This window comes from Pan troglodytes, chromosome 18 (assembly GCF_028858775.2).
Source record: "Pan troglodytes isolate AG18354 chromosome 18, NHGRI_mPanTro3-v2.0_pri, whole genome shotgun sequence".
NCBI classification, from domain to species: Eukaryota; Metazoa; Chordata; class Mammalia; order Primates; family Hominidae; genus Pan; species Pan troglodytes.
In genome coordinates, this window is record NC_072416.2 from 40300441 (window position 1) to 40327910 (window position 27470).

The following is a 27470-nucleotide window of genomic DNA, read 5'->3' on the forward strand; positions in this document are numbered from 1 at the left end:
GTGCTTAAAAAAAAAAGAAAGAAAGAAAGAAAGAAAAAAGCTCTATGCATAAATCTCATAATGATTTTTTATTTGTTTGTTTTGACATGAACTTCGGTGGACACCTTTCAACCCTAACAGTCAGATCTAAGATTCTTAGTTGAAAGGATTTCCCCACTCAGTACTTTGAATTAATCAACCCTACTGCCTTCTGGCCTCCAAGGTTTCTGGTAAGAAATCTACTGATAATCTGACTGAGAATCCTTTGAATGTGAGAAGTACTTCTCCCTTGTTTCATTCAAGATTCTTTGTCTTTTGATACCTTGATTATAAACTATCTTGAGTGAGATACTTTGAATTTATCCTATTTTGAGTTTGTTGAGCTTCGTGGTTTTTTTGACAGCAAGTTTTTGTAGAGACAGGGTCTCATGGCCAGGCACAGTGGCTCATGCCTATAATCCCAGCACTTTGGGAGGCCAGCTGAGACCAGCAGATCACCTGAGGTTTGGAGGTTGAGACCAGCCTGACCAACATGGAGAAACCCAGTCTCTGCTAAAAATACAAAATTAGCTCGGTGTGGTGGCACACGCCTGTGATCCCATCTATGCGGGAGGCTGAGGCAAGAGAATCACCTGAACCCAGGAGGCAGAGGGTGCAGTGAGCTGAGATTTCACCATTGCAACAAGAGTGAAACTCCGTCTCAAAACAAGAGAAAAAAAAGACAGGGTCTCACTCAGTCACCCAGGCTGAAAGGGCTCAAGCAATCCTTTCACATGAGCCTCCTGAGTAGCTGAGATTTTATGTGCACACCACCATACCAGCTTTTAACTTTAATTATGATTTTTTCACAGAAACAGGGTCTCCCTATGTTTCCCAGGCTGATCTTGAATTCCTGGCCTGAAACAACCCTTCCACCTTGGCCTCCCAAAGCATTGAGTTTAGAGGTGGGAGCCACCATGCCAAGCCTTGTATATTTATAATGTTTTAATGTTTTAAATCAAATTTGGGAAGTTTCTTAGATTTTCATTATTTCTTCAAATATTCTTTTAGTCCCTCTGTCTGTTCTGTGATTCTTACAAACTGTTGTTGGTCCACTTGATGGTGTCCACAGGTCCCTTAGGGTCAGTTGATATTCCTGCAACCATTTTATTTCTGTTTCTGACACAGGATTATTTCAATTGTTTTGTCTTCAGATTTTCTAATTCTTTCCTCTGCTTGGTCAAATCTGTTTTTAATCCCTTCTAGTAAATTTTTCTTTTTCTTTTTCTTTTTTTTTTGAGCTGGAGTCTTGCTCTGTCACCCAGGCTGGAGTGCAGTGGAGTGATCTCAGCTCACTGCAACTTCTGCCCCCTGGGTTCAAGCAATTCTCCTGCCTCAGCCTCTCAAGTAGCTGGGACTACAGGTGCATCACATTTAGCTAATTGTTGTATTTTTAGTAGAGACGGGGTTTCACCATGTTGCCCAAGCTGGTCTCGATCTCCTGACCTCATGACCTGCCCACCTCAGCCTCCCAAAGTGCTGGGATTACAGGCATGAGCCACCGCACCTGGTCTCAGTGTAGTGAATTTTTAAGAAAATAAAAATAAATACGAGAGATGGATCTTCTGGATTGCTCATGACTTTTAAGAGTATGACAGAAGTTGAAGAGTAACTGACTTATTTATTAAACAGATGAACAAGACACTGAATCATGGAAAAATGATCTATTCAGAATTTTTATTTTGGTATAAGTTACAATGTTTTATTTGCATTCACATTACTGGATCAAGGGAAGACATTCTTAAGTGCAGACTAATCAAAAGCTGACTGTATTTCCTGAGCTGAAATTTTAGGTGTGTTTTGCGACAGTTTGTAAGAAAGACAAGTGGAAGTTTCCTCTGCTTTAGCAAAGCTGCTTGAATATGAACCTTCTGGAAACTTTCATGCAAGTCGTAGGAGCATCCCTAATCTTCATACAGATTTTCAAGTATTTGTTTTATTCAGTAAAATAAAGTGCTGCTATACTGTAAGTTTTAGCAGGCAGGAGTTTTTATCTTTTGCTTATTAATATGTCACTGATGGTTAAACAGTATGTAATGCAAAGTAGGTGTTCACTAATAATTATTGAAGAAATAAAGTGTCATTTCTGTGTTGTTTTAATTTGGATTTATTAGTAAGGGCAACTTATTTGACTATTAGTTCTAATGATTAAAATGTAATGAGCATTAAGGAAATAAAAGGTTCTATGTGGATTTTGAAGGTCATCTCTATCAATTTGAGGTTGAATGGGAAGAACAGTTTTCTTGACATCCTTCAGCTGTGTTATGAGTACAATTTTGTTTTTTACTCAGGCAAAAGAAAATATATGTGTGTGTGTTAAATACAGTCAGTCCCCTTTATCTGTGGGTCCTGCGTCCTCACTTTCTACCAACCTCAGATCAAAAATATTCCAGAAAAAAAAGGATGTTTGCATCTGTAGTGAACACGTACAAGCTTTTTTTCTTGTCATTATTCTTTATGCAATAAAGTGTAACAACCATTTAAGTAGCATTTCCATTGTATTTGGTATTGTGAGTAATCTAGAGATAATTTGAAGGATATTGGAGGGTGTGTCCAGGATGCAGGCAAGTACTATGGGATTTTATGTCAGGGACACCTACAGATTTTTGTTTCCAGCCATGGTTCCTGTATAGTTTAACATTCGCACATGCTGAGGGTGTGATGGGTATGAGTTGGGTTGATCCCTCATGTTTGAGGAAGTGTGTCCATCATGATGGCACACCCTTGTTGTAAACTTTGGATATGTCTATTTCGATATTTAAAACATTTTCAGATTAAGTCTGAAAATGCCAAGACATTAATAATATTTTAAAAGAGAATTGAGAAGTATTATTATAATAATAGAACTCATTATTAGAACTTTCTAATAGTAGAAAGGAAGTCTATTTATTTTATAAAATTGTCAGTTCACCTTAAGATCTAATAGTCCTTTCCAATTAGCAACAACTTAATTCAGACTACCTCAAAAGAAGAATTTAACATTTATTTTTATAGAAAAAAACAATTTTAAAATAGCCTGGGAAAATTTAGGTAAGTTTTCCTTAATCCTGACTCTTAATTTGTGGCTAGAAGTGGTAATGATATGAACATAAGTTGTGCTATTTATTAACATATTGCTTTTCATAAATCAGTCCCTTTTTTGTAATTAGGTAAAAAGAGAAAAGAAAGACATTCTTGATTTTGGCGACTAGAGTTGTAGATGCTGGAAAGCTTTGCCACTAAAACTGACAAACCAGATGCTCGTCACTGGCCAATCACGCTGATTCTTAATGCCATAAGTATGAACATACAGTAAAAAACTGTTGATGGAATACATCGGTCTTATGAAATGAAATGTTTTGGTTAAGGATTTTTTAAACAAATTTCACATTACACTACTGGCTTTACTAAATCTGAGTCTTGTATTTCTGAACAGGGCACCATGGCCCAGCACTGTCACCTTTTCCAAGGAACCTGCTGGAGCTCCTGTGGAAGCTGCTCCTTGGGCCGATGAAATCCCTTAGCTGGTAGGACCTTCTTTAGTCACCACAGGATGCCTGCCATTCATGAACAGGAAGGAGAGGATGGGCTTTGAATAAAAAACAGGTAAGTTTCCAAACTGCTTTTCTCTCATTAAGATTTCAATCTTGGCCAGGTGTGGTGGCTCACGCCTGTAATCTCAGTATTTTGGGAGGCCACGGCGGGCAGATCATGAGATCAGGATATACAGACCATCCTGGCCAACTGGAGAAACTCCATCTCTTCTAAAAAATACAAAATTAGCTGGGCGTGGTGGTGCGTGCTTATAATCCCAGCTACTTGGGAGGCTGAGGCAGAAGGATCACTTGAACCCAGGAGGCGGAGGTTGTGGTGAGCCAAGATCCCTTGCACTCCATCCTGGGCAACAAGAGCGAAACTCCTTTACAAAAAAAAAAAAACAAAAAAAAAAACAAAAAACAAAAACGCTCCTCTGAGTTGCACATGGCTTGTCCACTGCCTGGTTACATACAAACTGTGTGCTCAGTCTGCTCTTAGGACCTTACAGAAGAAGTGTCTGGCCCACATCAGTGTGAATGCTTTTGCTTGGAATGCTTGCCCACAGCTCCCCCGGGCTGGCTTCTTCTGGGAAGCTTTCCTCCATTCTGCAGATTACTCATAAATAGCAGTCCTTTAACTCCATGGTTTCCCACATTCCTTGTGCAGACGGTAATGTGATGTCCCTCTCCTTATCTATATTCTTCTCTGGAGCACAAGCTCTAAGGATGGGAATAACATCATCTCAGCACCTAGCTCAGTCTTTTAGACAAAGGAAACACGAAAGAAATAGTTGCCAAAACAATTGAATACAGGATCTTCAACTCAGATTATTTTCTTTGTTAGGATCCGGAAAATATTTGTGAGGCCACTTGGACTTCAGTGTGAAATAAATATTTTCTGGCTTTGGGAGGTGTCCCTCTTGGTGGAACACAGTAAGTGTCAAAGATGGACACATAGTCCATTATTTGTAGTGTATGGGAGCAGACCACAAATTAATGTTTGGAGAACAATTTTGTCGTAACAGACACTGTTGAGGCTCAGCTGTACAGAACTGGAAAAGTCTTTCAGCTCGGCACATGTCCTGATTCAGCCTTTGTTTAACATATATTCCAATCTGGATTCTATCTTCACTGGCTAGAAAGACCACCTGATATGTGCACCACAACACAGGAGCTGCTGGAGAGGGGGTAGTAGTATCACCTGAAACTCACAGCCACTCCATATTTTTCAAAAGCCAGCTTAGAGAGAGGTGTACTGATAGCTGCACAGAGAAAATGCGGTCCATCCGTTCTTCTCAGTGATGTACATTTCTCAATCAGCAACCACGTGGTTTTAGCAAAAACCACAGAAGTGGTTTTGATGTACCAGCCTTGAGTGTCACATCTCCCAACCATACCAAATGGGTCACCTAACTGGGGGTGGGGGGTGGCCGTCATAAACGAGATTTAGTATTTACTGTAAAATTGTGGTTTTTTTTTTTCTTTTGAGATAGAGTCTCTGTTGCCTGGGCTGGAGTGCAATGGTGTGATCACTGCTCACTGTAACCTCCGCCTCCTGGGCTCAAGCAGTTCTCCTGCCTCAGCCCCTCAAATAGCTGCAATTACAGGTGCATGCCACCACTCCCAGATAATTGTTATATTTTTAGTAGAGACAGGGTTTCACCATGTTGGCCAGGCTGGTCTCAAACTCCTGACCTCAGGTGATCTGCCTGCCTTGGCCTCTCAAAATTCTGAGATTAAAGGCACTAGCCACCCTGCCTGGCTGAGAATATTTTCATTTGCTGATTTGTCCCTTGTGTATTCTCTTTGTTCAGATGTCTATTCAGATATTTTTCTCACTTTTAAATTGTTTTTTAATTGTTAAGAATTTTCTATCTAGTTTAGATCTAAGCCCTTTATCAGATATGTGTTTTGCAAATATTTTCTCCTAGTCTGTGGCTTATATTCTGTCTGTCTCTCTCTCTCTCTCTTTTTTTTTTTTGCATGCCCCACGTCCTGGGTTCATGCCATTCTCCTGCCTCAGCCTCCAGAGTAGCTGGGACCACAGGCGCCCACCACCATGCCCGGCTAATTTTTTGTATTTTCAGTAGAGACGGGGTTTCGCTCTGCTAGACAGGATGGTCTAGATATCCTGACCTCATGATCCGCCCACCTCAGCCTCCCAAAGTGCTGGGGTTACAGGCGTGAGCCACTGCGCCTGGCTGTATTCTGTCTCTTAACACCCATTTTATTTTTACTTTTGGAACTAAAGAAGAGGAACAGTAGTCAGCTTTCTGTTATTCTTGTCACAGTAATGGCAGAACCAATTCTGCTAATGCTACGTTGAGCAAAGAAAGTCACATGGTCAAGTCCAACATTAATGAAATGGGGTAGTACGTGCAGGTGGGGGAGGGGAAAAAGAAATGCTTCTTAAGAAGGATATAATCTGCCATACCATCTGGGAACCTACAATGGCTTTCTATTACCTTATTCTCCGGTTTGTTTCATGTTGGAATCTTTCTGAAAGATCCTTCAACCTTTCTGGAAGAATCTAATCTGATAACACCATCAAAAACACACTTCTTTTGGCATAATTTAAATTCTAACACATCATTCACATTTATCTATGTTACATATATAAGAACTTACCCACCATATTCCTCCTTGAGGAATTACAGCATGTAATTCTGTAAACCATGTAATTCTATAACCATTTTTACAATCATCTAACAATGTTATAATGGATTGGTTGCTTACTATCAATCTTTTAAAAGTCATGGCTTCTCCAGGCATTTCTTGCTTATCAAAATTATTTCATGAGATGGGTCTGTCCTTGTATATTTGAAAATGATGTTTGCTTCCTTCTACTTAAAAAACAACTTGAACATACCTGTTTGGATCACATGGTCTTGTCCTGATTACTTGGTAGAGGTTTCTTCAGCATTTTTATTATTGTTGGGGTGGTAATTATTAATGTATTTCATATTCTGTTTTAAAAATTAAAATTTTAAAGACCAATGTCTTCTTTTCAATTCCAGTACGTTTTTCAGAAGTAACTAATGCTATTGGCTTTGCACATTATAATTCCAGACCATTTTATATGTCTTTAGTTATATATACAGTGTGCATATACATGTGTCAAATTATTCCATTTCTTCTAGCATTAAACATTGCTATGGAAAATTCTGAGAAAAATATATATTTGAACCCAACTTTTTCTTTTCTCAGATGTCCCCTCCTTAGGAATCTTTTTTTGATCCTTGAAGCTTGGTAACAACTTTAAATAGGTATATCCCGGCCCAGAGCAGTGGCTCATGCCTGTAATTTCAGCACTTTGGGAGGCCGAGGCAGGTGGATCACCTGAGGTCAGGAGTTTGCCTGGCCAACATGGTGAAACCCCGTCTTTATTAAAAATACAAAAAGTTAGCCAGGTGTGATGGCTGGCACCTGTAATCCCACCTACGTGGGAGGCTGAGACAGGAGAATCGTTTGAACCCGGGAGGCAGAGGTTGCACTGAACTGAGATCATGCCACCACACTCTGGCCTGGGCAACAAGAGTGAAACTTTGTCTCAAATAAATAAACGTGTAATTTCATCTCAAATAAATAAATGTGTATAGCTCATTGTTCATTATTGTATGGCATTTTCCTGGACATTTTGTACAATACATATGTGTACTTAACAATGGAAGAAAAATATTCCAAATACAGTAGAAGAAAAAAAAAATTTGTCCAGAGGTTTCCAACACATTTTATTTTGCAGATCACAGATTTAAAGCTTTTGAAGACCATCATCTCTATCAATTCCTATAAAATGTCCAATCAATTTCAGTTTCATAGCAGGCTCTTCTGTACTGCATGCCATGCTTATAGCTGGAGGTCTGGTCACACACACATGAAGGTTGCCTGCTGGTTCCTGGAGATGGTCATGTCCAAGAAGCCTCTTCCAGGGAGCTTCATCTTCCAGGGGGTGGGGGGGTTCCTTTGGCAAGAAGTGGATAAGTTTACACATGAGGCTTTGGTGCCTGTGAGCAGGAAGTGTCAGAAACTTTCAGGATACGCTGCTTCTCTTAGGAAGTCAGGGACCCAAGGATCCAGTGCCCTTGCGCTTAATGAGAAGGATTCCTCCTCATTGTTTAGTGGGTTAAAATACAAGGAAGCCGGCAGGGTGCGGTGGCTAGCACCAGTAATCCCAACATTTTGGGAGGCCGAGGTGGATGGATCACCTGAGGTCAGGAGTTTGAGACCAGCCTGGCCAATATGGTAAAATCCCGTCTCTAACAAAAAATACAAAAATTAGGGGTGTGGTGGCACACGCCTGTAGTCCCAGCTACTCAGGAGGCTGAGAGGGGAGAATCGCTGGAACCTAGAAGGCAGAGGTTGCAGTGAGCCGAGATCATGCCACTGCACTCCAGCCTGGGTGACAGAGTGAAACTCCATCTCATAATAAAAAGTATATATATATATATGGAAGCCTCTGTTTTTAAGTAACACAGATAACACCTTTTTAGATCACCTATTTATTCTAGAACTACAGTTTTTGTTGTTGTTGTTTTGTTTTGAAACAGAGTCTCACTCTGTCATCCATACTGGAGTTCAGTGGCAAGATCTTGGCTCACTGCAACTTCCGCCTCTCAGGCTCAAGTGATTCTCCTTCCTAAGCCTTCCAAGTAGCTGGGATTACAGGCGCGCACCACTACCGCCCGGCTAATTTTTGCATTTTTAGTAGAGACAGGGGTTTCACCATGTTGGCCAGGCTGGCCTTGAACTCCTGGCCTCACACAATCCAACTACCTCAGCCTCCCAAAGTGCTGGGATTATGGGCATGAGTCACTGTGCCCAGCCTAGAACTGTAAAATTTAATTCAAGAAAATATAAGTCCCATGAAAGATTTAAGAGTTTCATAAAGCTAAAAAGCTAAAATCTAGTCTTTTCCGGTAAATTGTACTTTAGTCAAAACCCTCCCAATGCTTCTAAAATAATACTAAAAGGGGCATCTAGTAATACAGGAGCAATTTTTTTTTTTTTTTTTGAGATGGAGTCTCACTCTGTCGCCCAGGCTGGAGTGCAGTGGCTCGATCTCAGCTCACTGCAAACTCTGCCACCCAGGTTCAAGCGATTCTTGTGCCTCAGACTACCAAGTAGTTGGGATTACAGGCGCCCACCACCATGCCCAGCTAATATTTGTATTTTTAGTAGAGACGAGGTTTCACCATGTTGGCCAGGCTGGTCTTGAACTCCTGACCTCAGGTGATCCACCCACCTCAGCCTCCCAAAGTGCTGGGATTACAGGCATGAGCCACTGCACCCAGCCATACAGGAGCAAGTTCAAAAATTAAATATTTATTTGAATAACAAGCTTACATTTGAGCTGCAACATTGGCAATTCAGACTTTGAACATGGATCACAAAGAGCATGTATAAAATACTACTGGCCCAGAGAACAAAACACTACTAAGAATTAGGCTAAATAGCTGCTGCTTTTAAGAAAATAAAAGGCCTGAAATCAATATACAAAATTTTACAAAATGTATTGGCCAGGCACAGTGGCTCACGCCTGTAATTCCACACTTTGGGAGGCCAAGATAGGAGGATCACTTGAGGTCAGGAGTTCAAGACCAGCCTGGCCAACATGGTGAAAGTCCGTCTCTACTAAAAATAAAAAATTAGCTGGGTGTGGTGATGTGTGCCTGTAGTCCCAGCTACCCAGCAGGCTGAGGCAGAGGAATTGGCTCAAACCCAGGAGGCAGAGGTTGCAGTGAGCCCAGATCATGCTATTTCACTCTGGCCTGGGCAACAGGTGAGATTCTGTCTCAGGAAAAAAAAAAAAAAGATATTAAACAGTAGCATATACAGAACAATCTTTGTTATTGACTAAACTTAAAAATTATTTGCATAGTTAATTATATATTGCAAATGAGCATAATACATGAACTTCCTTTTGGAGGGCAATTCCTTGTTACACTAAGAAACATCTAATTTTGGCCAGGCGCAGTGGCTCATGCCTGTAATTCCAGCACTTTGGGAGGCCAAGATGGGCAGGTCACCTGAGGTCAGGAGTTGGAGACCAGCCTGCCAAATATGGCAAAAACCCATCCCTACTAAAAATACAAAAAAATTAGCTGGGTGTGGTGGTGGGCGCCTGTAGTCCCAGCTCCTTAGGGAGACTGAGGCAGGAGAAGCGCTTGAACTGGGGAGGCAGAGGTTGCATTGAGCTGAGATTGTGCCACTGCACTCTGGCCTGGGCAACAAGAGTAAAATTCAGTCTTAAAAAACAAACAAACAAACAAACAAAAATACCTAATTACATCGCATTGCAAAAAAATCTCATTTTTGCTGTCAATAAACAGTTAATAGTATTACTGTAAATATCAGGAAGGCTACAAAAAAAGATTTCTTTTTGTCTTCAAAGTGTTTTTTATGCAGTGAAGCACTTACTGTGTTGAACAGAATGCAGTACTGGAAAATGTCCTGGGTGTGCAATGCTCTTGAGTGACAAACTAGGCTTTTCTATTTTTTTTTTTTTTTTTTTTTAGACAGAGTCTCACTGTTGCCAGGCTGGAGTGCAGTGGTGCAATCTCAGCTCACTGCAACCTCTGCCTCCCAGGTTCAAGTGATTCTCCTGCCCCAGCCTCCCGAGATGCTGGGACTGCAGGCGCCACCATGCCCAGCTAATTTTTTTGTATTTTTAGTAGGTTTCACCATGTTGGTCAGGATGGTCTCGATCTCTTGACCTCGTGATCCACCCACTTCAACCTTCCAAAGTGCTGGGATTATAGGCGTGAGCCACCGCGCCCGGTCCAAGACTAGGCTTTTCAAATCAAAGAGAATCATGCAACCCTCTTACAACTGGGTTACCATCGTGTGCCACTTACCAATGCTGTCTTTCCAGAAAACCATTCAAGACACTAAAAAAAGATCAGACTTATACGATAAACATACATAAAATGAAAAGACACCAACTGCTATTGGTAATGTCTGTCATATGTGAAAACACTTTTTATTTTATTTTATTATTTATTTTGAAACAGAGTTTCACTCTTGTTGCCCAGGCTGGAGTGCAATGGCACAATCTCGGCTCACTGCAACCACCGCCTCCTGGGTTCAAGTGATTCTCCTACCTCAGCCTCCCAAGTAGCTGGGATTACAGGCATGCGCCAGCGTGCCCAGCTAATTTTCTGTATTTTTAGTAGAGGCGGAGTTTCTCCATGTTGGTCAGACTGGTCTCGAACTCCCAACCTCTGGTGATCTGCCTGCCTCGGCCTCCCATAGTGCTGGGATTACAGGTGTGAGCCACCGTGCCTGCCCGTGAAAGCACTCTTAAAAACAGAGTACCTCTGCTGCCTGGTCACATTCTGTACCTGTTCCCAAACCCTGAAGCCAGTGATGTCAGTGGCTGCATGGGCATTGAACAGGTACATGATTCCTGCAGCTTTCCTGTTGACCTGGACCATGTTCATCAATGCTTTTCAGTACGTTAATTCTACATCTTCTTGGATGACCACTAGTTTCATTTTGTTTCATTTTTCAGGAATATCCAGCCACTGGTGCACAGCCATTGCCACTTGTGCCCCCACGGGATCTTGTCAACTCCAGTATGTCCCCTCAGCACTGTGTTATCTGGCATAATAAATGTAGTTGGGCTGTAGTTGTAGTGAGTCCTCCCAAAACAACCCAGGAGTTTAATACTGTTTGGCCACTGGTTACAGACATTCCTGCTTCTTCTGCTGTGACTTTAAAAGCCTATCTAATTATCTGGGCATGGTGGCTCAGGCCTATAATCCCAGCACTTTGGGAGGCCGAGGTGGGTGGATGACGTGAGGTGAGGAGTTTGAGACCAGCCTGGCCAACATGGTGAAACCCCATCTCTACTAAAGATAAAAAAAAATTAGCTGGGCGTGGTGGCGCATGGCTGTAATCCCAGCTACTCGGGAGGCTGAGGTAGGAGAATTGCTTGGGCGACAGAGTAAGACTCTGTCAAAAAAAAAAAAAAAATCCTATCTATTCAGGGACATCATCTTTCCCTGCCATTTTGTTACCAATGAAACTATTCAAATCAATTTTTAGTTCAGAAAAAGTTTATTTTATTGTATCTTTTAACTTTTTTATTGTTCTGCATTTTTTACTTCAAAAACACCTACTATATGTATTTTTTCTCTTTTGTTTCCTTTTTTTTCCCAAGAAATGTTTTTGTTACTTTCCTTTTTGATTTCTTCACTGACCATTACCATTATTTATATACCATGTACTTGGAGAGTTTCCAACATTTCTCGTTATTGACTTTTAATTTTATGCCATTTTGGTCTGAGAAGATACTTGCTATGATTTTCATTTTTTAAATGCTCTTTTGAGATTTGTTTGTTTTGTGTCCTAAAATGTGGTCTATCCTGGAGAATATTTTGTGAGCTGATTTTGTGAGCACGTTCTGCAGTTGGTGGGTGAAATATTCTGTAATTACCTATCAGGTCTCTTTGATTTATACTGGAGTGTAAGTCTGATCTTTGTTGCTTTTCTGCCTGGAAGGTGTGTCTGTTGCTGAAAGTGGGTGTTGAAGTCCCCAGCTATTATTGTCTGACTCTGTTGCTCGAATAACTCTTACTTTAATAACTGGGGCTCCTGTGTCAGGTGTGTTTACATTGACAACTGTTCTACCTTCTTACTAAATTGATCCCTTTATTATTTTATAATGACCTTTATTTTCTATTTTTCTGCTTTTTTGACTTAAAGCCTATTTTGTGTGACAAGCATAGCTACACATACCCACTTTTGGTAACACCTTTCATTTCTTATCATCTTCATTGAATCTCACTTCTTCACATTTACCAAAATGTCTACTTTTGAGCCATGGCACTTCTTTGAATCTTCAGATCCACCATATCCTGATCAAGCCTTCCTTTTTATCTGTACTCTGAGGAATCAAAAACAGGCATTTTTACAAGAAAGTCTAGGAGGGAAACATAAATCTACGTGTCAAAAGAATGAACATAGAAAATAATGTGTCCTGGTTAACAAAAGTTCTCATTGTAAAGTGTTATGCACAAGATTATGGAATTTTATGTGTCATAAATGAAATTGTCTTGATTTGTCTAAAACTACATTTTTGTCTAAAGCTACTTTTAAAAATTACATGTTACTCTAATAAATTTTGCTGCTGCTCACTCTTTGGGTCTGCTCCACCTTTTAAGAACTGTAACACTCACCACGAGCATCCGTGGTTTCATTCTTGAAGTCGGCCAGACCAAGAACCCACCAATTCTGGACACAGTAGGAGAAATGTCCAGGTAGGAGCTAGGTGCTGCGGGGCTGGATGCAGGTAGGAACAGGGTGTGGTAGGAGCAGGGTGACAGCTGGGCCAGGTCCAGGAAGGGGCAGAGTGCGGGTAGGAGCAGGGTGCTGGTGGCACAGGGCGCAGGTAGAAACGGGGTGCAGGTGGAGCCAGGATGCTGACGGGGCAGGGCAGGGTCCTGGCGGGGGGAAGCGTGGGTAGGCGCAGCGTGCGGGTAGGATCGGGGTGCTGGAGGGGCATGGGAGGGTAGGACGGGGTGCGGTAAGGGCAGGGTGATTGCAGGGCGGGGCGTGGGTAGGATGCGATGCTGGCAGGGCCAGGTGTGGGTAGGAGCAGGGTGCTGGCGGGGTGGGGTGCGGTTAGGACTGGGCAGTGGGCAGGTGAAGGGTGATGGCAGGGCAGGGCAGGGCATTGGTAGGAGCGGGGTGCCAGCAGGAGTAGGGTACAGGACGCGGGTAAGATCGGAACCTGGTGCAGGAAAGGCCACCAGTAGCCTGGGTCCCAGAACCTCTGCAGGCGCAGCCGCTCCTTTCACCTGGTGTGCCAGCTTGCAGTTTGTGCATTTGTCCCTTTTGGCTGCACAGAGAAGGCAGGGAAACTGCGTGGGAATGCAAGGTCGGGAACGGCTGGGGGTGCGACCAAGGGGACTTGGAGAACCGCCCCACCTCCCCAGGTTCCCCTGGCAGAGCGCACCACACCCCGCCCCCGCGATTTTTCACAGGCCCAGGCCCTGTGGAGCTGGGCCTCTGTGGAAGGGGTGGGGGCAGGGCAGAGGCAGGAGGACAGAAAGAGCTGGGCAGGGAAGGGGGCCAAGAGAGCCTTTCTCAACATCCAGGTTAGTGGATAGGCTGGGGGTCCTGCAGGGCTAGCCAGGAAGAAATGTAACCATGTGTGGAAAAACAGGAATTGGGAAGGGGTGAGGAAGAGGAGTTGGTCACCAGGCAGCAGGTGGTGCCTTAGGCAATCATAGGGGCTGAGGGGCTGGCTTCTCATTGTCAGGCCCTGGGCTGGTAAGTTTCAAGGAAATCAAATGAAACAAATGTAACTTTCTTTAAGACTAGCAGAATCAATTTCTCTGTTTATTCAAGGAAGCTGTATACATCCGGTGTATGGGAGAATTGGGCACCTTTCAGTCTCATGCATTTTGTCACAGGGAAAAGAACTGGAGAACAGTTTGTGGATTGAGGAGCTGAAGTATTAAGTACAGAGCCACATACATACTTAAAGACCCTGTGAAAAAAATTAATGAACAAAAAATAATTGGAAGAAGGTGAGCAATTATCTGAAACTTTCAAAGGATAAAATGACTACTGGGCATTTGGCTAAGTAGGTAAAATTAAGTGGAGACAGGAGGAACTGTACAGAGCATAAAACTTACATAATTAAAAAGTTTAGGGCCGGGCGCAGTGGCTCAAATCTGTAATCCCAGTCCTTTGAATATTTATCTGACTGGGCCAGTGCACCTAAATAATTAATAAATATCCTCCTGAACCCCACTGTTCTCTCCAATTCCTTAAAAATCCCGCTACAAATAACTACTTGTGTTAGGCACACAAGTCCTAAACAACTCTTGAACACAAAATTTTTAAACCAGATAAGTTTTATCCTTTATAAAACTGGAATAATTTATCAGAGGGTGAAGGGTGAGAGGAGGAAGAGGATCAGGAAAAATAACTAATGGGTACTAGGCTTAATACCTGGGTGATGAAATAATCTGTACAACAAACCCCCATGACACAATTTACCTATATAACAAAGCTGCACATCATATACCCCTGAACTTACAAGTTAAATTTTTAAAAAGTAAGTTTTTAAAAATGTATATTATGTCCAGTACTATGGAAGCTGTTCACTGAAATGGATATTTAACATTAAAGGTCCAATTAAAGCATTTCCAGAACTTAAAAAAGAAAGCAAATATTTTTTCTTGCAGTTAAGTTCTATAGCAGAAAAAAGACAAATAAATACACTTAAATTTTAATGTATACAGTGAAATAATGTATTACAGTATTATTTCAAACATACCATTGTCTAATAAAATATTAATAACTGTATAAGAGATTTTAGCTATTTTTGCACATAGTCTCAGATTTTTAAATAAGCACTTTTTAGATTTAATAACATTGAAAGAATATCTGTAAGAACTTAATATCAGAATTAATATAAATGATTTGTCACTTCCATGCTCATAAAATTAAGAAACTCTCAAATGTCAAATCTGATTAAATATCAAAAATTACTCATATAAATGCCATAGCTTGGAAATTGGATGTTACTGGATTTTATAGCACAAAAAGTATAAGTTCCTCTTTAAAAATGAAAATGAAATGTACTGTAGTTATTCCAGGGTATATTTAAAGAGCAATAAATTCAAGGAATATGAAAGCAAATAAATTAGGAAGTCAAAACAAGATTATCTGGACATTGTATAGAGTTATGTATCTATTATTTTAGCTCATTCAGAATATTGTGGTATAAGCATTTTCTGGAAGATATATATAATCCAACAATATGTTTCTGTTATTTTCTTGGACTAATTGAGATTTGCTATTAGATGAACAATAATGTCTTATTTTATATAATGGCTCAAATATAATTTTATATGATACTATGCCTGAACACAGTGTACAAAATCTATATAGGTAACAATGATGCAGCTTAATTTTAAGTAGTGAAGCAAAGCTGTCTTCTGCTCAGAACAAAGTTATTTTTCTTTAAATGCATTAAACATAAGGGAAATATTAGTAGGACTTGATGAACAACAGTTAATAGTGATAATTGAAACCATCCAATCACCTACCCATATACTATGACATTTATTATATAGGAAATTTCATCAAAATGCTACATTGTGTAAAATAAAATCATGGGGCTTGATTTCTTTAGGGTCTTTAATCTTTGTGGAAGAATTTCAACCTAAGCTAAAATTTAGAAAATGAATTCTGATGAAACTTGAAAGACTGAAATATTTTAATCTCCCTACATCAGGAGCTGCAGATAGACACTGTTACTAACTGGCTTCCTATGGGCCAGGGCTGAGAGGAAAGGCAAAGCAAATATTTGGTGCCCTATCTATATAATGGAGCTTTTTTTTTTTACAACTCAGATTGTTACCCATCCCATCTTTCAGTAGGCTGGGAAGAAAAATGAGGAAATACTCCTTTCTTTCTAATGCAAAAGAAGATTAAAATTGTATGTATTTACCATGTAGAACATGATGTTTTGAAGTATATATACATTGTGGAATGACTAAATCCAGCTAACTAACATATGTATTGTCACATATTTTGATCATTTTTGTGGTTAAAACACTTAACACCTACTCTCTTAGCATTTCTCAACAGTACAATAAGTTATTAAGTGTAATTCACCATGTAGTAGGTTAGATCTACTGAATTTATTCCTTCTGACTGAAATTTTATATCCTTTGATTAACATATATACAGCCTTCCCAGATCTCAACCACCCCAGCCTCTGGTCACCATGATTCTACTCTGTGTTTAAGTTCTATCATTTTAGCTTCCACATATAAGTGAGAATATGTGGTATTTGTGCGTCTGGCTTATTTCACTTAGCATAACGGCCTGCAGGTTCATCCCTGTTGTCACGAATGACAGGATTTCCCTCATTCTATGGCTGAATAGTACTCCTTTCTGTATATTTACCACATTTTTAATCCATTCATCCGTTGATGGGCACTTAGGTTGACTCCATATCTTGGCTGTCGTGAATAATAGTGAAATGAACTTGGGAGTGCCAATTTCACTTCTTTTGGATATATACCCAGAATTAAATTGCTGGATCATGTGGTAGTTCTATTTTTAATTTTCTGAGGAACCTCCATACTGATTCCATAATGGCTATACTAATCAGAATCCCAAAAACGTACAAGCTGCCCTTTACTCCACAGCATCACCAACACTTATTGCTTGTTTTTGGTAATAGCCATTCTTAAATGTGTGAGGAAATATCTTGTGGTTTTGATTTGCATTTCCCTGATTAGTGATTTGAGCATTTTTTCAGACTCCAGTTGGTCATTTGTATGTCTTCTTTTGAGAAATGACTATTCAAGTCCTTTGCCCATTTTCCTTTTTTTTTTTTTTTTTTTTTGGTGAGACGGAGTCTCTGTTGCCAGGCTGGAGTTCAGTGGTGCTATCTTGGCTCACTGTGACCTCTGCCTCCCGGGTTCAAGCGATTCTTCTGCTTCAGCCTCCAAAGTAGCTGGGACTACAGATGTGCGCCCCCATGCCCAGCTAATTTTTGTGTTTTTAGTAGAGAAGGGATTTCACTATGTTGGCCAGTATGGTCTCGATCTGTTGACCTCATGATCCACCTGCCTCGGCCTCCCAAGGTGCTGAGATTACAGGTCTGAGCCACCGCGCCTGGCCTCAAATTTCTTTGTTTCTTGCTATTGAGTTGTTTGAATTCTTTATATTTTTTGGATAGTAGCTTCTTATCAGATGTGTGGTTTGCAGATATTTTCTCCCATTCTGTAGGTTTTCTCCACTCTGTTCATTGTATCCTTTGCTGTGCAGAAGCTTCTTAGTTTGCTGTAATATCATTTGTCTATTTTTGCTTTTGTTGTGTGTGCTTTTAGGGTAAAACCCAAAATATCATTGCCCAGATCAGTCTCATGGAGCTTGAGCTTGGGAGTCTGAGACCAGCCTGGGCAACATACATCACGTCTCAATAAATAAATAAATAAATAAAAGCCATGTGTCACGGCATATGCCTGTAGTTCCAACTACTCAGGAGGCTGAGGCAGGAGGATCACTTGAGGCAGGGAGGTGTGGGCTGCAGTTAGCCGTGATCATGCCACTGCATTCCAGTCTGGGTGGCAGAGACTGTCTCAAGAAAAAAAAAATCATGTCATCTGCAAATGAACAACTCAACGTTTTTCTTTCCAATTTGGATGCCTTTTGTTTCTGTTGCCTAACTGTTCTAAGACCTCCAGTACTATACTGAATAGAAGTGGTGAGAGGGCATCCTTGTCTTGTTCTGGATCTTCTTTCTCTGTTGATTATGATGCTAGCTGTGACTCTGTCATATGTGGCTTTTATTGTGTAGTTGCACATTCTTTATATACCTAATTTGTTGACAGTTTTCATCACTAATAGATGTTGAATCTGTCAGATTCTTTTTTCTGCTTATATTTAATGCTCACAGAGTCATATGGTTTGGATCTCTGTCTCTACCCAGATCTCATGTTCAATTGTAATCCCCAATGTTGGAGATGGGGCCTCGTGGGAGGCGATTGGGTCGTGGGGACAGTTTCTCATGGTTTAACACCATCCCCCTTGGTGTTTTCATGGCAATACCAAGTTATCATGAGATCATGTTTTAAAGTGTGTAGCATCTGCCCCCACCCCTCATGCTCCAGCCATGTGAAGTGCCAGTTTCCCCTTTGCCTTCCAATGAGCAGATGCTGCCATCTGTTATTGTAATCTCATCCTCTCATAAAAGTGTATTATATTTCTCATAACCAGCCCTTCATATTCTATTCCTATTTTGGTAATTTAAAATAAACTATCCTTGAAACACTTGAATTCAAAGAGAGAATCTGAATGGTTTTTAAAAGGTCAATGAAATGCCGTTTCTTCATGCTTGAACAACTAAAAATTGACTAAAGTGCTTCTCTTCAAACTTTCTGGAACATTTTTTATCTAAATTCTAAGAGCAATCACAATAGGTTTTAACCACAATTGTGAGAATATTCTAAATGTTAGGGTGGAAAAAAATTTAAAATAATTTTATAGTAATTTTTTTATCATGGTGACAGTGTGCTAAATTTTTTTAAGTGAAATATTACTGTAGACATTTAAGTCAAGATTCTAAGAAACTGTTGTAAAGTCCAAAATTTTGTTTCATATACAATGCTATTATATATATATTTGCATATAAAATTAATATATGTGACCCATGTTTCAAATGCTTGAGAGATTATTATATCAAAGATTCTTGATTATATAAAATGCCAATTACTTATAGGCACACATGCTTTAAATAATTACAAAGGCAGTTGTGGTTGATTCCACTCTTGCTACTGGCATTTATGTGGACATAATATTATGGTCTGAAGAATATTTAGGCAAATTTATCCCTCATATGATCAGAAGAACAATGCAAGATAGCCTATATCTGAAAGGAAAAAAAATTTATATGGTTCTGAAAGCCTAAATTATTAACAACTTGGATAATAATTGGCATAAAAATACACAAACATGCCCCCTTCCTAGTAGTAGGTACACAGTGACAACAGAATCAAAGCATGTGGCTATGTGTATGTTTACATTTCAAGACGCAGAGCACTCTATTCCTCTTCTCTGCCCTTTCTAGATGGCACAATTCCTCATGAATCTAAGTGCAGTCATAGGGTGGATGAAGGTGACCTGCCATTTATATGCAACTGATCTCTATTTTGGAAGTAATTAAAGTAAAAATATATTTTTAAAAGATAATTTCAAATTTCAGTGCAAACTAGTATGGTTTCACCCCTTTTCTTTGTAACATTTTTTCTAAGGTTGGAAAAGTAAGGTAGGCTTTAGTACGATTTTTAATAATAAGTTTTCAAAGTGAGATGCAAAATGGTGGCGCCAACACATTTCAAGTCTTCTACATTTTGAGTACACTTATTGGAGAAAATACCTTCTCATCATTTTTCTCTTACAGGAAAGGAAATAACATGTACAGCTGACCCTTAAGCAACATGGAGGTTGGGGTGCTGGCCCCCTGCACAGTAGAAAATCCATTATAACTTTGACTCCCCCCAAAATAACTACTAATAGCCTATACTAAGCCTTGCAAATAACACAAGCAGCCAATTAACACATATTTAATATGTTATATGTCTTATATACTGTATTCTTAACAAACATGCCAGAGAAAAGAAAAAGAAAATCATAAGGAAAATATATTTACTAGTTATTAAATGGAAGTAGATGATCAAACAGGTCTTCATCCTCATCCTTTTCATGGGCAGGGTGTGGAGAAGGATGTAGAATTCTTGGTTTTGCTAAGTGGACCTGCACAGTTCAAACCCTTGTGGTGCAAAGGCCATCTGTATAGCCATTGAATAGCAATTTATTTTTAGAAATTAAACTCACTAAAATACTCTTAGAAGGATGCCAAGAAAAAAATCAATAAGTATTTTTGGTTCATCTATTTCATCATTTCATTTCATTTCATCATCATTTCATCATTTCATTTCATCATGTCATTTCATTTCATCCTTTAATTTCATCATTTCATTTCATCATTTCATCTCATTATTTCATTTCATTTCATCTCATTTCATCATTTCATTTCATTCTTTCATTTCATTTCATCATTTCATCATTTCATCTCATGATTTCATTTCATCTCATTTCACTTCATTTCATTTCATCTCATGATTTCATCTCATCATTTCATCTTTTCATCTTGTCATTTCATTTCATTTCATTTCATCTTTTCATCTCGTCATTTCATTTCATCATTTCATTTCATCAATTCATCATTTCAGTTCATTTATTTCATCATTTCATTTCATCATTTAATTTCATCATTTCACTTCATTTCATCATTTCCTATCATTTCATCATTTCATCTTTTTTCATTTCATCATTTCATCATTCCACTTCATCATTCCACTTCATCATTTCATTTCATCATTTCATTTCATTTCCTCATTTCATCATTTCATTTCTTTTCATCCTTTCATTTCATCTCATCATTTCATCCTTTCATTTCATCTCATCATTTCATCCTTTCATTTCATCATTTCATCTCATCATTTCATCTCATCATTTCATCTCATCATTTCATCTCATCATTTCATTTCATCATTTCACTTCATCTCATCATTTCATCATTTTATCTCATGATTTCATTTCATCTCATCATTTCATCTTTTCATCTCATCATTTCATTTCATCAATTCATCATTTCATCATTTCATTTCATTATTTCATCATTTCACTTCATCATTTCATTTCATCATTTTATATCATTTCATTTCATCATTTCATCTTTTCATCATTTCATTTCATCATTTCACTTCATCATTTCTTCATTTCATTTCATTGCACCATTTCATTTCATCACTTCATCATTTCATTTCATCATTCCATTTCATCATTTCATCATTTCATTTCATCTCATCATTTCATTTCATCATTTCATTTCATTTCCTCATTTCACCATTACATTTCATCTCATCATTTCATTTTATCATTTCATTTTATCATTTCATTTCATTTCTTCATTTCACCATTTCGTTTCATCATTTCATCATTTCCTTTCATTTCATCATTTCATTTCATCATTTCATCTCATCATTATTTCATCTCATCATTTCATCTCATTTCATCTCATCATTTCATTTCATTCATTTCGTCATTTCATCTCATGATTTCATTTCATCTCATCATTTCACTTCATCTCATCATTACACCATTTCATCTCATGATTTCATTTCATCTAGTCATTTCATTTCATCTCATAATTTCATCTCATCATTTCATTTCATCTTTTCATCTCTTTCATCATTTCATCTTTTCTTCTCGTCATTTCATTTCATCATTTCATTTTATCAATTCATCATTTCATCATTTCATTTCATTATTTCATCATTTCATTTCACTTCATTTCACCATTTCATATAATTTCATCATTTCATTTTATCATTTCTTTTAATTTCATTTCATCATTTCATCATTTCACTTTATTTCATCATTTCATTTCATCATTTCATATCATTTCATCATTTCATCTTTTCAATGTTTCATTATTTCATCATTTCACTTCATCATTTCATTTCCTCATTTCATCATTTCATTTCATTTCCTTTCATCATTTCATCTCATCATTTCATCCTTCCATTATTTCATTTCATCATTTCACGTCATCATTTCACTTCATCATTTCATCATTTCATTTCATCATTTCACTTCATCTCCTCACTTCATCATTTCATCTCATCATTTCATTTCATCTCATCATTTCATCTCATCATTTCGTTTCATCTTTTCATCTCATCATTGCATTTAGTCATTTCATTTCATCTTTTCATCTCGTCATTTCATTTCATTTCATCATTTCATTTCATCAATTCATCATTTCATCATTTCATTTCATTTTATTATTTCATCATTCCATCATTTCACTTCATTTCCTCATTTCATTTCATTTCATCATTTCATATCATTTCTTCATTTCATCATTTCATCTTTTCATTTCCTTTCATCATTTTATCATTTCATTTCATTTCATCATTTCACTTCGTCATTTCATTTCATTTCCTCATCTCATTTCACCATTTCATTTCATCATTTCATTTCATCATTCCATTTCATCATTTCATTTCATCATTTCTTCATTTCATTTTATCATTTCATCATTTCATCATTTCACCATTTCACTTCATCTCATCATTTCATTTCATCATTTTGTCATTTCATTTCATCATTTCATTTCTTCATTTCATCATTTCCTTTCATTTCATTATTTCATTTCACCATTTCATCATTTCATTTCATCATTTCATTTCATTTCAGTGATACATATATTTAAGTGCTAATGTGATGCCCAGGAGACATCCTACTTCCCTTTGTAAAATACCTCCTTCAACAAAAGGCAACCTCTCATGGCTGGCTAAGTCTACAGGGATACCAGGCTCTCCCCAACCACCCATTTTGATTTAGAACCTCAAACAGCACCTCAGTTTCATGAAAACCTAACACATAAACACAACACTTGGTTGTAAGTGAGCCAACAGCTTCTTGTCTCTTTCTCTGCTCAAGGCTTAAGGCCGTGTCTCCCCAACTACGTTCAGTGGAAGAAAAGATCCCATGGACAAATAAGTTTGAGGACTGTCATTGCAGGACTTCTCAGAACCTTTAAAACACAAATCCTCATCCGCAGGGATCTTCAGGAGGGAGATGGCTGATGCAGCACAACTTTCTTTCACAGGAGCATCTTGCAGAATACAGTATGAGATACAGAAAGGATGCATTGAGTCTTTTTAAGGGTCCGGGCCTTGGTGGGGGTGGGGTAGGAGCTCTCCAGATAGCATCTAATGAGTAGGAACATTCAGGTTGCTTTTTTTTCCCCTTATTGGCAAAACTGTGTGCACCATGAATGAAGCTGGTCTCCCTTATCCACATCAAAACTAAACCCAAATTAATTGGCTAAATTGGGACTCAACACCACCAGAAGCCACGCGGAAGACAGCCCTACCACACTTTAAAGTAGCTTACCTCATCATGTTTGAGGAAAGCAAAACGCTTATGACCAGTATGCTGCTAATACAAGTCTACAGATAATGCTGTAGGAAAAATTATTTTTCCCAGTCATAGCTGGCATAGTCCACATTTTGCATTACAATTTCCCCTTTTTTAAAAATTTAAACACAGGTCTTTTTCTCTTCTTTTTAAACATTTTAATTTAATTATACAAGACGGAGTCTCAGTATGCTGCCCAGGCTGGTCTTCAACTCCCGAGCTCAAGTGATACATCCCTCTCCGCCTCCCAAAGTGCTGGGATTACAGGCCTGAGACACTGTGCCCAGCCTTAAACATAAAGTTTAATTCATTCTTACAATTATCCTGAAGTTAGAAAAATGGAAGGGGAAGAAAAATGGCAAGCAGGTAGGCTGACTTCGGCTTCATTATTTGGAAGGACAGTTTGCTCGGTTAAAACACACTACTGCCCAAAAGGCCAAGACAACAGAAAAATACAGACTTATATAAATAGATTTTATATGTGACAGCAGTTTGAATGGAGACTTTTTCAATGCAAATGACAAACAGCTGTGCTTGGGAATAAATGACAAAGAATTTTTTTATCTCAACAGCTGTCCTGAGAGCACATCTCTACATCTCTACCTGCATTCTGGAATCAGGGAGAAAGCCAAAACGGATGACAAGACACTAGGTCAGCCGCGTCCAACCCTTTGACTACAAGGACTTTTCCGCCTATCTGTGGTGGTGGGTATCATGAAAATTATGCACAAACCTTTTTTTTTTTTTTAAGCTCATCAGCTATCGTTAGCATTAGTGTATTTTATATATGGCCCAGGAGCATTCTTCTTCCAATGTGACCCTGAGAAGCCAAAAGACACCTGTGCACTAGATCAAAAGGCTACTCCTTCTGGAAGCAATTGTAAAGAATTTCTGACATTATCTTCACATGAAAACCAATGGATAGTGGGACAGAATGCAAAAATCTTCAAGTATTTTTCTTGTTGGTTTTTTTTTTGAGTCAGGGTCTTGCTCTGTGGCCCAGGCTGGAGTACACTGGTGAGATCACAGCTCAGTGCAAGCTCAAGTGCTCCTCCCACCTCAGCCACAGTAGTAGCTGGGACTACAGATGTGCACAACCACCCCTGGCTAATATTTTATTTTTTGTAGAGACAGGGTCTCACTATATTGTCCAGGTTAGTCTCAAACTCCTTGACTCAAGGGATCCAGGACAGGATAACAGGTGTGAGCCACCACTGGCCATGTGCATGAACTTTTAAGACAAACACAAGGCCCCACAAAAGTTAAGGTTTTCCCACCTAATTTCCAGGGGATCTTTTGGTGCAAGGATGAGAAGCCCTTAAAAGTACCCAGACAACTCCAAAGATTCAAGACAGTTCATTGGGGCTGAGCCAGCCCACTGGGCAGACTGACCTTCAAAAAAGGCCCACCCATGATATACACCAGATGGCTCTCCAAGAATCTCTCCAGTCCTCAGGGTCCCTAAGGTACTGGACAGAGCTAGGAAAGCAAACCCATGTGCTTCTTCCTTCAGGCAACCCCTTGAGGTCAAGACCCCACAATCAGATGAGGATGGAGTGGCTCACCCTCAGTCAACAGGCCAGACTCAAGGTGGTATTATGTCTTAACCAAGGGTGTGGGCCTCCAGGTTTCACTCCCAACTCAGTGCTCCTTTAATAACCACACTTTGTTAATTCTTAACAGGTGTTCCAGGCAAGTCAGTTCTCCCTCAGGCCTTCGGTTTCCTCACCCACAAGATGAGAGGGCTGGATCAGATGGAAATTCGGGGGGTAAGGGGATGTCCGCTCGCAGCCCACCTCGCCCATGGGCCCCTCAAGCCTCCATGCCAGTTCCCACGACGCACCCGCCCCACAGATCCTGCCCAAGGTGAGGGCTGGTCCCGGGTCCTCCGGCTGCCGCATCAGCGAGTGCAGGAGGGAGGGGAAGCCTCCAATGGGGCGACTCGGGCTCAAGGATGCAACTGGGCCAGGAGTGAACTCGGGCACGGAGGGAGGTGTCTGGGCCGCTCCTCGAGCCCAGCCCGGGTCCACGACCCCCTTATCTCCAGGGTCCGTATCTCCTGCTGGGTGAGGTCCTTGGACACAGCGCACTTGTTGCGCAACCGGCGCAGGCTGCCGATGGAGATGCCGATAAGCTTCTGGAGCTGCCCACAAGCTTCTGGAGCTGCCCACACTGCTGCAGCGTCTGGCTGGCTGCGGCCCCTGCGCCTCCCACAGAGGCCGCTGCATCACCCCCGCCACCGCCCTCCTTCTTCTCTCCCCTGGCCGCTATGCGCAGCGGCGCTCTATGCAGGCCGCAGCGGCCAAGGCGGGGAGCCCGGGGCGCGGGCGCCTAGGCAAGGAACCCCCGAGCCCGGAGAGCTGGACCAGGAGCGCACCTCGGCGCCGCCCGAACAAGGACGCCCGTAGAGCCGGCAGCCGAGTGTGCCGCTCCCGCCCTCAGAGCCGCGGCGGTGGTGGCAAAAAGCGGCGGCGGCGGGGACAAAAAGCCTCGGTGGCGGGGGCAAAAAGCTACGGCGGCAAAAACCGGCGGCGGCGGGGGCAAAATGCCGCAGGGGCAAAAAGCCGCGGCGGCGGGGGCAAGAAGCCGCGGTGGCGGGGGCAAAAAACTGCGGCGGCAAAAAGGGGCGGCGGCGGGGGCAAAAAGATGCAAAAAGCCTCGGCGTCGGGGGCAAAAAGCCGCGGCGGCGGGGGCAAAAAATATATATATATATAAAATGTTATAAATATATATATTATATATTATAAATATATAATATATAAATATATTTATTATATATAATAAATATATTTATATATTATATATAAATTATATATATTATAAATATATATAATAAATCTTGATGATTCTAAGAATGTTTTCATTGTTATCACTAAAACTTATAATAAATGTTTTATTCGTTTGTGACTATATTGCATGATAAAAATTTAAAGATTTATTATGTTTGAATCAAACCCCACGATTTGTGTCATTTCCCCCTGGAATGTGGAAGTCTGAGTTTTTAGTTCACAAATTTGGCAGAACAATAAACAGAGTGGCACAGCTCAAAGCACTAACTCCTCCGGAAGCAGCAGGTCGAAGTACATGCCAGACATTAAGCAGCAGAGCAACTTAGCAAGAGAAGACAGATCTTCAGGTTGGTGGGCAATGTCTGAACAGTCTGCTCATGGCACCAATTGTTAGTCATTTGCAAAGATGTGGCTTTAAGAGGGTAAGAAATTACTACTCACATAAATTACATTTGTGAGGTAAGTAGGAAGGCCTTTCAAGGTGATCTGACATGGCTTGAATGTGCAAGAAAAGGAGCCAGGCCTGGATTTTTATTGAGGGTAGGTGGCATGCTAGGGTGAGAATTTATTCCCATGGACAGGGGTTTGAATGGTTTCAATCTGCTGCTGGTACCAGAAAAGGGACCACCCAGGTTTCCTCTTACTGTATTATTTTATACACACACACACACACACACACACACACACACGGTTTAGGATTAAAAATAGAGACAACCATCAAATAATGAAGATAGTTCCTTTTGGTCAGCCTGGCAAGTAAGGACGTAGAAGGTGACATTCACATCAGCGAAAGTAAAAAGGGAAACATAGGCCAGCAATTCTCCTAACATCTATCAGAAAAATAAGTTCACAGGGCAAATCACCATCCCAAATTGGACAGAAGGACACACACATCCAAAGAATTATAACTTACTTGATTAGTAAACCACAAGAAACCCCTATGGGAACAAATACAGGTGTAAGAAAACCATTATTGATGAATGGCTAAAAGTTTGAGAATTAACATTTTCAGGGTATACAAATTTATGAACTTTACTTTCAGAAACATGCCATGGCTTTTACAGGGAAGATGATAGAAAAAATGCTTCTTGATTCCAGTAGGAGGAAGGGAAATGTAGCCATTTTTAACTATTCCCAGAAAATTTTCTTTTTAACATTCCTATCTTCAATATAAACTGTGTATCAAAAGCCTAACCAACTGAGATTCTACCAGAGCCAGACTTCCTGGAGTAAGAGAAATGCCCAATTCCATCCCCCTCTAACCTTCTTGATCCAGTTAAGAGAGGTAAAGAGTGAGGAGTCCTCATGAAATTCACAGCCTAGGGATACACTGTTTTGTTTTGTTTTGTTTTAATGAGGCTAATGCATAAGTCAATAGAGTGCTTTGCCTAAGCTCTCACATAACCACTACATCAACAGCAGAATAAATACATGGTAGCAGAATACAACTGAAAGAACTGTATGCCTCAGATCTTGTTAAATAAGTCTCTAAGAGACCACAAGGAAATTGAATAATGTTGATAAAGTGGACACATGTATATGTAGAAATACACAATGTACTGACACTGAGTCATGAACAAATAGAAAATCTGAACAGACCTATAGTTGCAGATTGATGCAAAAA

General features: G+C 39.9%; 2 protein-coding genes across 3 annotated transcripts in view; one reads left to right on the forward strand and one right to left on the reverse strand.

The window, feature by feature from the left end:
* Positions 1 to 7239: 7239 nt before the first annotated feature.
* LOC112208125 (TP53-target gene 3 protein) overlaps positions 7240 to 27470 on the reverse strand; it is a 43474-nt gene continuing 23243 nt past the window's right edge. The window contains exons 4-5 of one of the 2 annotated variants that reach the window (XM_054668350.2): positions 12277 to 12420; positions 7240 to 7494 (exon numbers count right to left, since the gene is read on the reverse strand). The gene's annotated coding sequence lies outside the window, so the exon portion shown is untranslated. Of the gene's footprint in view, positions 7495 to 12272; positions 12421 to 27470 lie in introns of both variants that reach the window. The other variant, XM_054668348.2, reaches the window with a different exon arrangement.
* On the forward strand, positions 23749 to 25465 carry LOC107971998 (uncharacterized). Its single transcript, XM_024354011.3, has 3 exons — positions 23749 to 23762; positions 24571 to 24647; positions 24741 to 25465. The coding sequence occupies exon 3, from the start codon at positions 24794 to 24796 to the stop codon at positions 25463 to 25465; it is 672 nt and encodes a 223-aa protein (XP_024209779.2). The 5' UTR covers positions 23749 to 23762; positions 24571 to 24647; positions 24741 to 24793.

Bases quoted from the DNA above. Each gene is read 5' to 3' on its own strand.
- LOC107971998 (XM_024354011.3), top strand. From the start codon at position 24,794: ATGAGAGGGCTGGATCAGATGGAAATTCGGGGGGTAAGGGGATGTCCG.